This window comes from Zingiber officinale, chromosome 1B (genome assembly GCF_018446385.1).
Source record: "Zingiber officinale cultivar Zhangliang chromosome 1B, Zo_v1.1, whole genome shotgun sequence".
Classification (NCBI taxonomy): domain Eukaryota; kingdom Viridiplantae; phylum Streptophyta; class Magnoliopsida; order Zingiberales; family Zingiberaceae; genus Zingiber; species Zingiber officinale.
This window is the reverse complement of record NC_055986.1, coordinates 51,933,989-51,952,804: the sequence shown is the minus strand read 5'-3', so window position 1 is coordinate 51,952,804 and position 18,816 is coordinate 51,933,989. Positions and strand designations below refer to the sequence as shown.

The window sequence follows — 18,816 nt, the reverse complement described above, 5'->3', positions numbered from 1 at the left end:
GGGACCGTTGGACAAAGAGCAATGAAGTGGAGACAAGGCAAGCGGACTTTAAGGCAACGCGAAGGATGCATGAAAAGGAGCCGCGAGCTTGGGTGCATCTGAGGGACGAAGGCCGAGGAAGAGGGCTTCAAAGGGTAACTCCGGAAAGGATGAGTGTGAGTATGTAACCTGGACCAGTCTATTGATGAAAGTACTAGTCGACTGATCCAGTCGACTGAGCAGTCGACTGGGAGGGAACATAAGTATTTTGTTCGCTCAGCCAGCAGTGACCAGTCGACTGGTAAATGATCGTTGGCGACCATTGGCATAAATCCTGATTCTGCAAAGTAGCCGTTGGCTGTGTCCAACGGTTACACCAGTCGACTGATGGAAGTGTCAGTCGACTGGTGCGCAGGAAATGAGTTGTCTTGTGATCAACGCTTTCCTCTCTATATATTGGAAGCTTGGGGCATTTAAGTAGGTTACTGATCTTGTTGATACACTCCTAGTCTTGGCCTCCAAGCTTCCAAAGTCTAACACTCTTCTTCCAATTCTTATTTTCAATCTTGTAAAGAAGAAGAGTGTCTTCTGAGAGGTTTTCTCCACCGAGAAGGAGAAGGCTTTAGCCGGAGATTTTCGAGGACTAATCCAACGACGGATTGAGGGATCGTCCACCTCAAGGACAAGCCGTGGAGTAGGAGCAAGCAATCTTCGAACCACGTTACATCAAGTTTATTAACGTTTGTGTTCTTATTACTCTCATTGCTTTAGTTTTATTCTGCTACATAACTAACCTTGTAGAAAGAAGAACGAATTGGGGGTGACGTCTATTCAACCCCCTTCTAACCGGCCGTCCGATTTCCAACATCTTCAACCTCTTCTTTTCCTCATCAAGAGAAAGCAAAGGATTGTCACCGCCCACTCTTGTAGAAGACTTTTCCGCAATAGGAGGAACTCCAGTGACAAGTAAGAAGCATTAACCTTAGTGATGGATTTATATCAGTGATTCATGTGCTATTGTTTCGATTTGTGTTGTGCTTTAGAGATTGATAGAAGTCAAATCTTGTTATAGATACATCTTTTAGTTCATATATGATGTATTGCAAATCTAACATATGGGCCATTTATCTTATATATTCATATATATACTTATGATGCATTTCATTTTGGATGAATTGTGTATTGTTCATTATTATATGCGACACATTCTTTACTAGGTAAATTGCAAATCATCTATCTTTATATAATATTATGTATATTGATTCCTTAATAAATAAAATCAAGACTATTTATAAGAGTGCAAAAGCAAAAATAAAATAAAAAAAAATACAAGCCATCTAAGAATAAATATAAGAGATATACTATTTTACATCGAAGAGAAAAATAATCAAGGTCACTATCTCTTACCATCATTAATAAAAAAATTGTGATAAAAAATTAATGAGGTTAAGTGCTGAAATAGTGACCTTGATTATTTATTGTTCATTGGATTTTGTAATGAGATATACTATTTTACATTATACCCTTCTTTGTATTATCTATTTGCATTTCCAGGTTACTTGCGAAGGTTATGCCTAGTATTGATGCAGTGTTATGCATTTAGTTAGCTTAATTATTTGTTGTTTATATTTTTACTCTGTTACTTTAATGGCAAGCCTAGCTCATGCAGGCAGTAACATAGATAACTAGGAGGAATTTCAAGAAATAAATGGTAGGTAGAACAAATCGAGGAGCCACTTAGAAGACTCCAGAACAAGTAGCCTACATCAAGAAGGAGATAAAGCCTGATAACACGTGAAACCTATGTGTGACCATGCATTTTGATCTTGGATTTAACTATGAAGTATAAATTACATTGATATTATGATTAGCTAACTAGGCGCGAACCTTGCAAGGAGGAGAAGAAGGTGCTTTGGTGATTTCTCATCTCGAAAGATCGTTGTCCACACAACGTCCGAGGTTAGAAGAGAAATACGATAGAAGACCTAGAGGTTTTTGTTTGCAAAAGAAAAAGTATACTAGTATTTAATTTTCGTATCATACTAGTTTAATTTCTCTGTAAAAATACCAAATACAAGAGGCATGCGATTCTAGTATTTCGAATTTGTTTTCGATGTTGTGTTCTTTTATTTTTCTTTTCCTTGTGATTTGATTGTTCTTTTTGGTTGACCTAAAGTTATTTAAGGAAATTAAATATTAGCTTTCCTTAAAAGGCTTTGTCTAGGCGGTGGTGGTTGTTCCCATATCCAAGAAGGCCATGTGCCTCGCTATGCAGTCCTGAAAGTCAATTTTGGAAATTATTATTTAATAAAATTAATAACCTAGGTGATTTGGATCGAATGTGTTAAGTTCCGCAGGAGATCCAAGTCTAAACCTAAAAGAACAAATAAATTAAACTTTGGATCAAACGTGTTAAGTTCCGCAGGCGATCCAAATTTAATTTAAAAGAACACATGGTAGCTAAGAAAAGGTTTAGACCTTTGTATAAAATTTTTGTACAGTGGAACCATTAGGTTTTCCGAGTAGCAACCAACATTAGAAACTCTAAAGTTTCCATCTCATATAACAGTACTTTAATATGTTCCGGTTTAGTACATCAGGGATTATATGCACTAAACTTGATTTCTTTTCATGAGTTTTATCCTACATCTACCATTGCCTTTACATCTGATAGTGTAGTGAATGATGTTAATGTTTGGCATAGCAGACTTGGTCATATAGGGCAAGAGAGGATGGGTCGATTAGCAACATGTGGCGCATTAGGCCAGCTAACCAAGGTCGAGTTACCCTTATATGAGTTTTGTCTAGAAGGCAAAACTACAAAAAAACCATTTAGACAAGCAATAAGAGCTGGGATTCTATTGTAGTTAGTTCATTCTGACATTTGTGGACCCATGAATATGAGAGCTCGATACGGAGCCACATACTCTATTACCTTTATAAAAGATTTTGTTGGTGCAGTTTGCACTAACGGTCTAATTGAGGTTTTGATGAATGACAAATAAGTTAAGTTAGGTTTCGTTGTGATCTAACCACTTGATTAAGTATGTAGGAGAAGTCTAGATAGGTCGATGGACTGACCAGATATCTGGCAAGAAATCCAGGTAGGTTAACGGGCTAACCGGATAGTTGGTACGAAGTCCAGATAGGTCAATAGGCTGACCAGATATCTGGCGAGAAGACCAGCTAGGTCAACAAGTCGATCGGATAGCTGTCATGAAGTCCAAACAGGTCGATGGGTTGACCAGATATTTGGAAAAGTGGTATGTAAACGTAAGTCACTAAAGGAGAGTGACTAAGTGAGGACTCATCCTGGTTAAGGGGACAATAGACATCAATCCAGTTTAGGTCTATTTGAGACCCCTAAATTGAGACCCTGATTAGTTCCTGGTCTTGGGAGGACAGAAACTAATTACTACTCTTTATTATTGATTGTTAGTGTCCTAATACTTGTTTTGCAGGTTATTTGAACTAACGTTGTTTTGCAGAAAAAAAGAGCAAATTTGCCTTCGGATGAACAGTATCCGAAGGCGCCTTCGTACTATTCATAGAAGGAGCCTTCTATGGCTATGGAAGGCACCTTCTGCAGGATGAAAATTTAACTTCACCGTGAATAAGTGCCAGGCAGTTTGGGATTGAGTTTGCCATGTTAAAGGTGCCTTTAACTGCTATGGAAGGCGCCTTCCATGCCTTATATAAGTGGGTCTCAAGAAGGCTTCAAAATAAAACACACATACGAGCTACTACGCATTTGATTGGGCCTCCGACTGCTCCTGCTTTCTGCTGCTACTCTAGAAAATTTGTCTGCCTTCGAGCTACGCTTCCAGGATATCTGAATCTTCTCCGACAAACCGACAGCAACATACCAATTTCTCCAATTTGTTGGTAACCTTTTTATTAGTGTTGTACTCTTAATTATACTACTTTAAAAGGGAAGTGTAGGTTGTTACACCATCCCTATTCTTGTATTCGATTCCTTCTTCCGGAGGTACTGGAAGAGGCCTTTAGTGGATTACCCATCGATAAATCCACGGGACTTGGATCTTGGAGTAGGAGTCGCCGAAGGCTCCGAACCAAGTAAACCGACTGTGTTTTCTTATGTTCTTTATTCTTTCTTTCTTATTTATTTTTCCATTGCGTACTTTAAATTTTAAAAAGAAAAGATAAGTTTTTGAAACCACATGATTCACCCCCCCCCCTCTCATGCGCGTATCGATCCAACAAGTGGTATCAGAGCAGGTTTTGCTCTGAATTGGTGCAACCACCAATCAAACTAGGGGAATCATTTTTAGACGTCTTTGTTTTTCACATTCTATTTGAATTAGTAAAACTTTACCTATTCAAATAATTTTTCATTCGATTTTAACTTGAAGTTGGCGCAACACCTCTCAAGTTCTTTTATATTTTTTTTACCTCAAACTCTGCTAATCCAAGACCAAGTCTTAGTACCTCTTTTTAATTTTCTATCTACAGCTGTGAAATGACTCAAAATGAAGGATATAGCATCGTTCATCCCCCACTCTTCAACGAGGATGATTTCCCGTACTGGAAGAAACTGATGGAGGTGTGCCTAAAAATAGACTTCAACTAGTGGTTTAGTGTCATCAAAGGGTATAAGACACCAATGGACAACGCTAGAATTCCAATAGACTCGAAAAATTGGAATTCAAAAATGAAGAAAAAAGAACAAATTGACTTCAAGACCCTCAACAAAATCTAGTGCAGGCTAACAAAAGAAGAGCTGAACCGCGTCGGCCCTCACGAAAATGCCAAAAACTATGGGACAAACTCATATAACTACACAAGGAGGCCAACGACGCAAAGGTAACAAAAAGAGACCTATATCTAAATAAATTGTTTAATATAAAATGTAAGAAAGTGAGACTGCTAGTCAGCTACACTCGAGAATAAAGGATATCCTCAACAGACTTTACACCAATGACCACCAGATGGAGAAACAGGATCTAATCATGTATGCTCTAATTGTGTTTCCTCGAAATGCATTGTGGGCATCCATCATGGATACCTATAAGATTTCGAGGAATTTGCCAAAATTAAAATTAGACGAACTCTTTTGTGAATTAGAGTTATACGAACAGACTAATGCCAAAACCGAGAAAGGTATTGCTCTTGTTGCAAGAACGTCGAAAGAAAAATCCAGGACCAAACTGGAACCTGAAGTTGAGTCTAACCCAGAATCAGACGATGAAGAATACCTGGTAAACTTGGTAAGAAAAATGTTCACCAGGAGAAAGAAGAACTTCACCAACAAGGATCTACAAAAAATCAACTCCACCTCCAACTCGAACAGCAAGAACGTGACATGCTTTGGATGCAACAAGAAGGGGCACTACAAGACTGACTGCCCAAGTCTCAAGAAGAAGAACCCTCTAAAGGCGACTTGGGACAAATCGTCCTCAGAGGAATCGGACAACAACGAGCCAAGACACAACAACTACCTCACACTGATGGCGTACGTACCAGAATTGGAGAGTGAATCGGAAGACGGGTCCGAACCCGAGTCAAGCCACCAGTCCGCACTCGTTTCCGAAGGTTCTGATGAGGTATATTTTGATTTAAGTAAAAAGTTTTTAAAAATAATTTTATATTTAAATAAGAAATTAACTACTTCTAAAACTAAAATAATTGAACTAACCCAAGAAAATAAAATACTTAAAGAAAAAATAAAATCAAGTTCAACAACTGAACCAATTCAAGCTGAAATCTCAACTCAAGTTGCAAAACTTGAGGAGGATAATTTCAGATTGAAAAATAAAATAATTGAACTAAAAGAATTACTTGAGAAATTTACAACTAGATCCAAGTACCTTGACATGATATTTGGATTACAAAGAGCTGTGTACAATAAGTCCAGACTCGAATGCAAGTCCAGCTCAACCAACAAAACTTTTATTTCTTTAGTTAACCAAAATAAAAATCAAATTAAGGCTTGGGTTCCAAAAGTGTGTCTAATCACACAAGTAGGATTTGATCAATATTATATACCCAGAGATAAAATTCATTACATAAATCAAAATAAATCAAATGACTCTCCCTTAAATTCTAAAATTAAGACTTCAAAAATAAATACAAATCAAAAGAAAAACCTTAAGTTAATTAAACCTAACTTAAATGAATACAACATAAACACAAGATATAACCAAGTATACTACAACTATAAAATAAATCAACGTAAGTTCAAAACTTAAACTCATATGTTAAATAATTCAGGGGGAGACTTCAAATTAGTTGACACCTCTAAAAATCAATAACTTACCCAGATGGGTAATTAGGACTAGTCTAAATAGGGATAAAAGTTTAACTTAACCAACGGTACTGGTGAAGTTTTGGATGATAGTAAGTTAGGGAAACTTTGTCTATGCATGTTTAGGAAGATATGACTTTGACCTGGTGCATTTGACTTAGTGGAACTAACTGAAGCTATCCCTTACGGATCCTAACTAGTTAGACCAAGCTTTTGTACTAAGTTTAGTGGATAGGACTATTTGGAAAACCTCGAGGGCATGAGTACTCTAATGATGTTCAGGTGACTCACCATAGCCCAGAAGTTTATCCAAAGAATGTCTATTTAGTGAATCCAAAGCTAAACTTAAATCTGACACAAAGTTAAACCAAATCCTAAAATTAAACTTAACTCATCTCACAAAATTATAGAATTCCCTAATTGAAAACATAGATCGGGTGAGATGAATAAGGATCAAAATTAAATTTTATTACATCAAAATAAATACCAATATCAATCTAATTCAAAACTAAAATCATTTTAAAAATTATTTTACTTTAAAAATTATTTAAAAAATTCTTTAAAAATTTAATTTACTTTAAAAATTATTTTTAAAATTACTTTAAAAATTTATTTCAAATTAAATTAATAAATAAAATTAAACTAAGTTAAGACTTGAAACTAAATCTAAAACTTAAAATCCAAATTCAAGATAATCTATCCAATTGATAAATAAATTCCTACTTTTTGTAGGAAATAAAGTGGATATTAAACAGTGGATGTTCCAGACACATGACTAGAGATCACACTAAGTTCACCCAATTAACTTATAAAAGATTAGAAACAATTGCCTTGGGGAACAACAACAAACTCAAGGTAATTGGGATAGGTAATATCAAACTCAAAACTAACTTTATTGTTAAAATAGTTCTATTAGTTGATGACTTCAAATATAATCTACTTAGCATTAGTCAACTGTGTGATTCTGAATATAAGGTTAGATTCTTATCTTCTGAATACTTAATCAAGTACTTATATAATCCTAATATAAATCTAAAAGGATTTAGGAAGGACAACATCTATGCAATTAATCTAACCGTCTCTTCACTCAAGTGTCACTTGACACAAAAAGAAGAAATTTGGCTATGCCATAGAAGAATATCTCACATAAAATTTAGGAACTTAACAAAATTAAATGGTTTAGTTAGAGGCTTACCAAAATTACCCAACTTAGATGCAACAATCTGTAATGCTTGTCAACAAGGAAAGCAAACCAAATCAACTCATAAATCAATTAATCAAACTTAAACTAACTCAATACTAGAATTACTGCACTTGGACCTTTTTTACTCTCATAGAATCAAATCCATAAATGGGAGTCTCTATTGCCTAGTAATAATAGATGATTACTCAAGATTTACTTGAGTAAAATTTATTAAGAATAAAGATGAAACATTTGAAGTATTTAGCAAATTTTGCAAACAAACTAAAAATGAAAAGGATCTAAAAATCAAAAGAATCAGAAGTGATAACGGAGGTAAATTTAGAAATCGCAACTTTAATCAATTCTGCCTTGAAAATGATTATCATCACAAATTTTCATGCCTAAAACTCTCCAACAAAATGGAATAGTAGAAAGAAAGAACAAAACTCTACTTGAAGCCTCTATGACAATGCTAAATGAGTATAAACTACCAAAATATTTTTGGGCAGAAGCTATTAGCACAGCCTGCTATGTACAAAACAGAACCACAATAATAAAACATATAATAAAACCTCATTTGAACTAAGTTACAATAAACAATCTAATATTAAATACTTTAAAGTATTTAGATGCCTAGCCTACATACTAAACACAAGATAATACTTAGGAAACTTCACCTCAAAAGTAGAAAATGGAATCTTTGTAGGTCACTTATTAAATAGTAGAGGTTACAGAGTATATAACAAAGTTACACTAAGAATTAAAGAAACATCAAATGTAAAATTTGAAGAAACCAACCAAAACTTAGAACAAACCCAAACTCAAACAATTGATTTTGTTCGAGGTAACAGTAGTTAAGGGGGAGCCAGTGAAAACCTAAGTCACGAATACAAAGAAGAAGATCAACCTCAAGTAAATGAACCTACTAGAACTGTAAGAGTTAATCCAAACCATCCAATAGACCAAATAATTAGTGACCTAGACCTAAGAATTCAGACTAGATCATCCTTTAGAAATTTAAGTCAAATATCTTTGATCTCAAAAATTAAACCCAAAATGATAGAAGAATCCTTATTTGACTAGACTGGATCATAGCAATGCAGGAAAAACTAGCCCAATTTGAAAGAAATAAAGTCTAAGACTTAGTATCACCACCCAACAATAAAAAGGTAATAGAAACAAAATGGGTATTCAGAAATAAACTAAGTGAAAATAGAGAAATTATTAGAAACAAGGTTAAACTAGTGGCTAAAGGGTTTAGTCAAGTAGAAAGACTTGACTATGATGAAACATATGCCCCAGTAGCTAGACTTGAGTCTATTAGAATGCTACTTAGCTATGCATCCCATAAAGGATTTAAGTTTTATCAAATGGATGTTAAATCCACCTTTTTAAATGGGCTAATAAAAGAAGAAGTTTATGTAGGTCAACCACCTAGGTTTGAGAGTCTAGATCATCCTAACCATGTCTTTAAACTTAAGAAAGTCTTGTATGGTCTTAAACAAGTACCTAGGGCCTGGTATGAAAGGTTGACCTCCTACCTAATTTTCAAAGGATTCAACCAAGGATAAATTGATCCAACTTTATTTGTAAAATCAATCAACCAAAATATTTTATAGCCCAAGTATATGTAGACGACATAATCTTTGGTTCAACTAATTCAGAATTTTTATAAAAATTTATAACCTTAATGGAACAAGAATTTGAAATGAGCTTAGTAGGTAAACTAACTTACTTTTTAGGTTTACAAATTAAACAAACTAATGAAGAAAATTATGTTTACCAACAAAAGTATATCAAGGAATTACTTAAAAAATTTAGAATGGAAAACACCAAGGAAATAAAAACACCAATGACAACTAACACAACCTTAGATAATGACCAAAATGAAAAACCCGTAGACCTAAAATACTATAGAAGTGCGATAGTTAGTCTTCTATACTTAACTGTAACTCAACCTGATATTTTATTTGCAGTTGGTATGTGTGCTAGATACCAAACCTTTGTTAAAGAATCTCACTTAACTAACATAAAAGGAATTTTCAGATATCTAAAAGGAACATCAAATGTAGGAATTTGGTATCTTAGAACACTTAACTTTGAACTCATAGGTTACTCTGACTCAGACTATACTAGCTGTAACTAGACCATAAGATTACAAGTAGTGGATGCAAGTTACTTAGATCATCATTTGTCAGCTGGTTTAGTAGAAAACAACATTGTGTTACCTTATCTACTACTAAGGCAGAATATATAACAATAGGAGAATGTGTTGCACAATTGTTATGGGTGATGCACACTCTAAAAGATTTTAATTTAAACTTACAAATACAAAAGTACTAGTTGATAATGTTAGCTCAATTAATTTAATAAAAAATCCTGTACATCATTCAAGAACCAAGCACATCGAAGTTAAACACCACTTTATCAGGGATCATATCAGTAAAGGTGATATTGAACTCAAGTACATTGAGTTCAAGTTAAATTTAGCTGACATATTCACCAAACCCCTCCCTAAAAGTGAATTTAGCAACTTATGTCGATAATTAGAAATGTGTTTAATAGACTAGGACCACTATTTTCAAAATTATTCTTCAAATAATTTACAAATTGTAGGGTAAAATTTCTTTTCTTACATTTTCTCAAAATTCTCTTATTTTTAGAATTTTCAAAATCATTTTTAGCATTAGTCTAGATCAAATCTATAGAATCTATAGAAAACATGTTCTTATAGATTTAAGACTTAAGCATCTCACCAACACATTAGGACTACATTTTTTGTGTATTACCAAACTTAGAAAGGGGTGAGATGCATAGGCAGATTGCTTAGACTTAAGATGCTTATATCAGTGCATGAACATAAGTCTGGATGTTAAATACCAAATTTATAGTAATCAGGTTAAGTAATTCAGTTTAGTTAAACACTAACTGGATAAAAAAAATTTAACATGATTAACCAAGTGAACACTGCTATCTTCTGATAGTTAGTTAGTAACTAACGGTTTATAGTTAAGGATAATTTATAGTTAATTAAATTATTTAAAAATAATATCATATTCAGGAGGAGGATATTTAAAAATGACTCACATTTTTTTTTACATTTACTTTGAATAGATATTTTAAACATACTTATATTTTTCAAAAACACTTTTTTAAAATATTTCAAAAAGATGTTTTTCAAAAACACACCTATACTTTTCAAAAAAATATTTTGAAAATGTTCATTTTAAAAATCATTCTTAACACATTTTGAAATATCACAAGTTTTTTATAAAATTATAATTGTTTTGAAAATGGACTACTTTAATTTTTGTAAATCGCATTTAAACAAACTTGAAGAAGTCTTCTTGAAAATTTTTAAAAAAGTTTCATCGCTGAAATTTTTTTCTTGAAAAACTTATTTCTTTAAAGTTTATTATTAGCTATTTAAACATTAAAGTTAGTTTTTGAGTTTAAAAGAATTAAAGTGTTTTGTGAAACTTCGTTTTTCGAGTTAATTACTTCCCCCATAACTCTGAACCTTATTTTTGTTGTCAAAATTTTACTATTTTTATTTGAACAAGTTTTTATTTCATTGTCTTACTTTTTAACTTATGTCTTTTTGATGAATGTCAAAGGGGAGAGAGTTAGGGGGATTAAGTTAGCAAAAGTTAGCACACAAAAGAAAATAAGAACAACTTAAATCCCACAAATAATCAAAACAATAAAGCTCAATTATTCTTATTTCTTATGCTTATTTTTGCATATTTTTTCCTAACTTAACTCAGGTTGTCATTGCATCAAAAAGGGAGAGATTGTTGGTATAATTTGCTCCAACAATCTAACTCAGAATTTGATGAATGACAAGTAAGTTAAGTTAGGTTTTGTTGTGATCTAACCACTTGATTAAGTGTGTAGGAGAAGTCTAGATAGGTTGACGGGCTGACCGGATATCTGGCAGGAAATCTAGCTAGGTCAACGAGCCGATCGGATAGCTGGTACGAATTCTAAATAGGTCAACGGGTTGATTGGATATCTAGCGAGAAGACCAGCTAGGTCAACGGACCGACCGAATAGCTAGCATGAAGTCTAGACAGGTTGACGGGCTGACCGGATGTCTGGCAAAGTGGTAAGTAGAGGTAAGTCACTAGAGAAGAGTGACTAAGTGAGGACGCATCCCGGTTGAGAGGACAGTAGGCGTCGATCTAGTTTAGGTCCATTAGGATCCCTAAACTGAGACCCTGACTAGTTCCTGGTCCTGGGAGGACAGGAACTAATTACTACTCTTTATTATTGATTGTTAGTGCCCTAATACTTGTTTTGCAAGTTATTTGGACTAACATTATTTTATAGAAAAAAGGAGCAAATTTGCCTTCGGATGAATAGTGTCTGAAGGTGCCTTCAAGTAGTGAAGGGGCCTTCGTACTATTCATAGAAGGCATCTTCCATGGCTATGGAAGGTGCCTTTCGTAGGATGAAATTTTGACTTCATCGCGAATAAGTGTCTGCCTGTTCGGGATCAAGTTTGCTAGGTTGAAGGCACCTTCAACTAATATGGAAGGCGCCTTCCGTGCCTTATATAAGTGGGTCTCGAAAAGGCTTTAAAATAGAACACACATACGAGCTACTATGCATTCGATTGGGCCTCCAACTGCTCCTGCTTCCTGCTGCTACTCTAGAAAGTCTGTCTGCCTTCGAGCTACGCTTTCAAGATGTCCGAATCTTCTCCAGTAGATCGGCAGCAACACACCGATCTCTCTAATTTGTTGGTAACCTTTTTATTAGTGTTGTACTCTTAATTCTACTGTTTTAAAAGGAAAATGTAGACTGTTACACTATCCCTATTCTTGTATTCGATTCCCTCTTTCGGAGGCAGCAGAATAGGCCTTTAGTGGATTACCCATCGATAGATCCGCGGGACCTGGGTCATGAAGTAGGAGTTGTCGAAGGCTTTGAACCAAGTAAACCAACTGTGTTTTCTTGTGTTCTTTGTTCTTGCTTTCTTATTTCTTTTTCCACTGCATACTTTAAATTTTAAAAAGAAAAGATGAGTTTTTGAAAACCACGTGATTCACTCCCCCCCTCTCACGTGCGTATCGATCCAATAGATTTCACGTGTTTTGGTTATGTCTACCTGATCTCACACAAGTCTGAGGCACTAGGGTGCTTCAGAAGGTTTATTAGTGAGGTAGAAAATTAGTTAGACATGAGAGTGAAAACTCTCAAAATCAATTGGGGGCGTGAGTATCTGTTTGAGCAGTTTAGAGAGCTTTGTTTCGAAAAAGGCATTATAAGACAACTGACTATTCCTTCTACTCCTCATCAAAATGGAGTCACTGAGAGAAGGAATAGGACTCTATTGGAAATGATGAGGTCCATGATGGCACAGGCCAATTTACCAATCTCCTATTGGAGGGATGTGTTATTGACTACAGTCTATGTCCTTAATCGTGTTCTAACAAAGTTCATAGTTAACACTCCATACAAACTTTGGACAGGGAGGCAGCCTGTCTTTTAGCCATCTTAGGTCATGGGATTATGCTGCGTATGTTAAAGATTCCTCGCACAAGTACGACAAGTTAGGCCCACGAGGAAAGAAGTATATCTTCATCAGATACTCTGAAAACTCCAAAGGATATGTGTTCCTAGGAGAATATATGGACAACACAATAACTGAGATTGAATCTCATGATGCCATGTTTCTTGAGAATGACTTTCCTAAGAGAGGAGAAATCGATCAAGACTACACCTTCTATGAGATGGATGAGCCTAAAGGTACAGTTGAGCCCATTAGTGGGATTCAAGACCTGGTTATGGATATTAGTTCTAATGGGAGTGATCCATCTAAAGGTGGGGAGGCTCTCTCACCTTATAGGAGTGGTCGGGGAAATATACCTCGTTGTCATTTTCCTATTGAAAATGTGATTCTCATTGTGGCTCCAGAGGATGATGATGAACCAAGGACCTTTGGAGATGCTCTCAAAGGTTCGAAAAAGGCCCAATGGTTAATGGCTATGCAAGAAGAAATGGAATCAATGAAAGTCAACAAGGTTTGGAACTTAGTTGAGTTACTTGAGGGTAGAAAGACTATTGGAACAAGTGGGCTCTCAAAATCAAGAGGAAGACCGATCGATCGATCGAGAGATATAAAGCTCGTCTGGTAGAAGGGTTACACACAAACAAAGGGCATTTACCTTTAGCGATTGTCACCAATTTAGATTTAGATTTACACCAGATGGACGTTAAGATTGCTTTTCTTAATGAAAGTTTAGATGAGGAGATTTACATGGAACAACCCTCTGGGTTCGTTTTAGTAGGTCAAGAAGATAAGGTTTGTTGACTTCAAAAGTCGATATATGGCCTAAAGCAATCATCCAGGCGATGGTACCTAAGATTTCATGAAGAGGTAATATCTTATGATTTTACAATGGCCGAGGATGATCATTGTGTCTATTTAAAAGGTTAGATGACTCTTTTGTGATTCTATCATTATATGTGGATGATATAATGTTGGCTAGGAACAATATTGAGTATCTTATAACTATTAAAACATGGTTGTCATCTAACTTCGAAATGAAAGGCATGGGTGAAGCTGAGTTCATCCTTGGAGTAAAGATATAGAGAGATTGCTCGAGAAGAGTGTTGGCTCTTTCACAAGAGACCTACATTAAGAAAATTTTTGAGCGCTTTGGGATGCATGATAGTAATCCAATTGATACTCCAATTGCTAAATGTGAAGGCCTAAGCTTGGATATGTGTCCTAAAACTCAAGTAGAAATAAGAGAAATGAGTAAACTACCTTATTCTAGTGCTGTAGGAAGTCAAATGTACTCAATGCTATGTACATGGCTGGATATATGTTATGAAGTCGGTTTGATATGTAGATATCAAGCAAATCCTATAAAGGCTCACTGGAGAGCAATGAAGTGGATTTTTCGATATCTAAAAGGAACTACAAACTTCTCTTTATGTTATGGAGGAGGTAATTTGCAACTTGTGGGATATTCAGACGCCGATTAGGGTGGCAATTTGGATAAACGCAAATCTACATCAGGTTTTTCTTTCTTGCTCAATGGCGGAGCCATTTGCTGGAGTAGTAAGAAGCAAACATGTGTTGCTCTATCTACGATGGAGGCTAAGTTTGTGGCTTGCTCATTAGTAGTTCAAGAGAATATTTGGCTCCAAAGACTATTAGATAATTTAGGGATTATAGCAGATAGTGGGAGGCCAATAATGATTTATTGTGATAATCAGGCCACTATCGCTTACACTCGAGACACTAAGTTTCATAATAGAACCAAACACTTAGATACCCGATATCATTATGTGAGAGACATCATTGAGAAGAATGAAGTGACTATCAAGTACATTTCAACACATAGCTTGGTTGCTGACCCCTTCACCAAACCTATTAGTAGAGATTGTTTTATAGGACAAAGAGAGTCATTGGGTTTGTGTACTTATGCCATGTCTTAGTTTGTATTGACTTGACTTTAGTGATGCTTAATGAAATATAGAACTTCTTGTGCATTGATTGATCAAATTTATAAATATAATGTCTTTGTAATGCACTTGTTATATATATGTTCTGTGATATAATAGATATGTCAGGAAGATAAGGTTGACTCTATCACACGAGTGACCACCTCCAAGAGTGGGGATAAGATGATTTCTAGTTGTAAGAGGTTTTGAGAGTAGCTCTGCTAGAACTTAAGTCGCCCTGATATGTGTTCAGGATGAGGTCATATGCGACTTGACCGATATAGGCGTAGTCACATCCATATTTCTTGTAAGAAGCCAAGTTTGAGATCTCAGATATCACCTGTGAATTGTGATGTCTTTGAGGTACTCTTTAAGAGATCTCTGGGTAGAGTTTTATGTGTAGATTGAGTCTCATACTTGGACAATGTTAGAGAAAACTGACATATGCCCTTCTAAGAGATGTGTGATTAACATTGTGGCATGTGTTTCATACCACATGTGATATAATTACTGGGATAGTGGGAGCCATATTATAAGAGACAATAACTTCATATCCCCTAGCCCCACTGTGTGAGATCCGAAATCCTCGAGGTGGGATTTCTTGTGCCCTTATTACTTTCGGCTATTTCTTGATATCATAATTCAGTATTTGCTTCTTTAGTCTATTTATCGATAGTCCAGAAGATAAATTGAGGTTTGAATGACAGGTCTAGGAAAGTAGTTGAGTTAAGATTGATATATTCAAGTTTAGGAAAAAAAAGACCAATTGACAATACATCAACATATAATATCCACCGACTAGTCTTTTATGTTTATCTATGCAAAGATTAAAATATATTAGTGAATATCACAACGAGCGTCATCCGGAGATTACTTTCGATGAAGAAAGTAGCTCGATAGATGTATTAAGTCTTGGATCTGGGGTACATCGAGATTTTGTATCTTATGATACAATGATGACTGCTCAATCATTCTAACAGGGTGCAATGAGTAGTTTTGTATGCAGGTGTGCTCGCAAATCACACGACGTTCAACCCTGTATGGAAGCCTAGTATGGTGATATGATGGGTCACATGAGTTATGATCTAGTGGTGAAAATTAAATGCCCTTGTGTGCAAGTGAGAGATATAAGTAATCAATGCCCATTATGGGGCATTAATACATGTAAGTAACCTATGTCCACTATAGGACATTAATACAACATATGGCCACTATGGGGTATTAATATAAAGGTTAGTAACTCCATCTTATGACTCCACTAATATCCACTAACATAAATGAATGTTAGTAGCCCCTAATGTTAGTAACCCTCCTATTCTTATTTTATTTTATAAATACATACTTCTTGTGAGAAGTATGAATGTGAGAAAAATAAAAGGGAAGGGAGTCTAAGGGAAAAAAAAAAAAAGTAGTAGTCTCTATCTTGTTGAGAAGAACAAAAGAAGGTTATCATCACACATATCACCAGATTAGGGGTTGAAGCGTTGTGATATAAAATTGATAGTTTGAGATACGTAAGTATCATCTCGACTTCAAGCAGTATGTGGTTAGAGTTCATAATAATTTCAAAAGTTTGTAGTATCGATGATTGATGCAACATATGTTAATTAATAATGGTTAAGATAGAATTTGATAATATTTTATAATATACGCGTAGAAAGGATTAAAAATAATAATAATAAAAAAACAGAATAACGAAACTTGAATGAAGAAGAGTACGCATGCTTACATATCGTCAACGTCGCGGCTAAGGGGAACGTTGCTCTCGGCAAGCATGTTCCGTTGATGGGGTTGCCGTGGCTCCCCCGCGGGCAAAAGCACTCGTACTTGCCCGGCAAGTTTCGGCAGATCCCCGTGCACGGCTTCCTATCTTCCTCGCCGGCGCACTCGTCGATATCTGCAATTAATCGATCGACGATCAATATAATCGACCTGCGAATGGCATGCATATAAAGATAATAGGAGAGAGAGAGATGTGGGTGTGGCTAATTAACCTTGGCATCCATTTGGGAGATAAGGATTCCCTTTGTAGCCGCCGGTGCAATTGCAGAGGTAGCCCTTGCCGTTGACAGAGTCCAGGCACTCGCTGTTGTCGCTCTTGCACGCGTAGGAGCTCGCGTTGCGCCTGGCCTGCGCGCACGTCTCCGTCTCGACCGTCCAGTCCAACATCAGTGGCACTCCTCGGCCGCTGTTGATCGCCAGGAAGTCGTCCGTGGTGATGAAGGACGACCGGAACTGGAACGCCTCTGCCTCCATCAGCACTGCGTAGCTGCAGCGGGTGAAGTTGTAGATATGTGAAGTGTTGAAGTCGGCGTCGAAGGACACCTCGTAGTACTGAAGCCCCCTAGGGATGGCCGTCTGGCAGCACCCGATGCCGGCGCAGGTGTCGTTGCTCAGGCTTCCCTCGCTGTGGCATACCGCCACGCAGCCGGTCTGGTATCCGCCGACGCCTTCCGTACTGCCCTTGTCGCCTTCGATGTAGGCCAGGGTCTGGCAACCAAGGACGGTGAACTTGTTGAGGGTGTCGGAGAAGGTGTAGGCGTCGGCCATTTGGAGGTACCAGAAGTTGCGGGAGATGGAGTCGGTGGTGGGGTCGTAGCACTGGGAGGAGATTTGGTTCAGCAGCCGGGCGCGGCCCTGCGCCAGGAAGATCTCCGCAATCTCGACGTCCCCTTGGAAAGGCACCTCGCCGGTGCCGTCATGTGTGCGGTTGCAGTCGAGGGTGAAGCTGTCGTTGATGGAGCAGTTGCGGCCGATACCGAACGGGTACGGGATATCGACGGCGCCGCACGATGAGGGGCAGCCGGGCAGTGCCTCAGAGGCTGCCGGCAGTGGCATGGCAGCCAGCTCGAGCAGAAGCAGAAGCAGGGAAAGCAGCAAAAGCATGATTTTACTTTTTAAGTTTCCGCGTGCTGCAATTAATCCCGATCCTCGCTTTGTCGGAGGATTTATGGTTTGGTGGTGTGGAACAAATTAAGCAGCTGGTTGGAATGATCCAAGAGAAGAAATTGTAAAAAACTGGGCGTTGGCATTGTGAGAATCGCAGCAGGGCGACGCGTCCGAGGTAATACCACTTGTCCATCAGAGACGGCAAAATAATAAATTAACAGGAATTCCTACATCTTATGCTTCCATTGCTAAGGAAGGGACGGCTGATTAACAAGAATTGCTTCAACTCATGCTTCCTTTCCCTCGACTGCTCTGCACTCTTGTGTATGGTGATGTAGACGATATGAGGAGGTGAGTGCAAGTTATGTGCCCAAATTTGATAGATGAAAGTTGCACCAATTTCTTCAATGTTCCAAGAGGCATCAAAGGGTGCTGAGGATTAAAAAACATCCTCTTCTGCATTCGCTATTTGCAGTTTGCTAATTTACCTCCGTGGGATCTATTGACGGGTACGTTGGGGACGAGCATTTAACCTTTTGTACAAAAGAGACATCAAAGGGTGCCCTAGGGCATAGTTGAGTTGGTCACTGATACGAGATGTTAAAGGCAGATCCAGATATGACGTGACAGTCAAAGTCAAAATAACGTGATAGTCAAGATCAAGGGGAGGTGGCAATCAATGTGTCACTTTCAATATGACTTTACTCTTTGCTCGGCTTTAAGGCCTTCATAATGAGGACGACCGGCCCAAAAGCCAAATGGACCTAAGGGAACTAGTGCCCCATTTCAATCTTAAGACATCTATTATATATCCGATCATTCAATAGCTGACCGAGTTTAAAAGAAGTCTAACCTTCCACAGATATTGCTAGTCATAAATTCAATTGAAGTAAGGGGACCCAGTTGTTGGTCTCTTGACGGTCGACTAGAGGAGGAAAGAGGGGGGGGAGGGGAAAATAGCCTTGCAATTACAATCGAAATACCTTTCTCTTCCTTTCGACGTTAACTTCGACAATTAAAAATAAATGCAATAGCCAAA

At 37.0% G+C, this 18,816-nt stretch overlaps 1 protein-coding gene across 1 annotated transcript; it reads right to left on the bottom strand.

Moving 5' to 3' along the window:
• Positions 1–14,456: 14,456 nt before the first annotated feature.
• Positions 14,457–17,774, bottom strand: LOC122038340 (wall-associated receptor kinase 2-like). Its single transcript, XM_042598045.1, has 3 exons — positions 16,883–17,774; positions 16,618–16,785; positions 14,457–14,494 (listed from the first exon to the last, which is right to left on the bottom strand). The coding sequence occupies exons 1-3, from the start codon at positions 17,772–17,774 to the stop codon at positions 14,457–14,459; spliced, it is 1,098 nt and encodes a 365-aa protein (XP_042453979.1).
• Between the last annotated feature and the right edge of the window lie 1,042 nt (positions 17,775–18,816).

What these genes read in the sequence shown, in the direction of transcription:
- LOC122038340 (XM_042598045.1), bottom strand. Translation starts at nt 17,774, where the DNA reads ATGCTTTTGCTGCTTTCCCTGCTTCTGCTTCTGCTCGAGCTGGCTGCC. An exon ending in TCTCCCAAATGGATGCCAAG is followed by an intron (nt 16,786 to 16,882) that starts GTTAATTAGCCA and finishes GATTAATTGCAG; the next exon opens with ATATCGACGAGTGCGCCGGC. An exon ending in AGCCGCGACGTTGACGATAT is followed by an intron (nt 14,495 to 16,617) that starts GTAAGCATGCGT and finishes TTACTACTCCAG; the next exon opens with CAAATGGCTCCGCCATTGAG.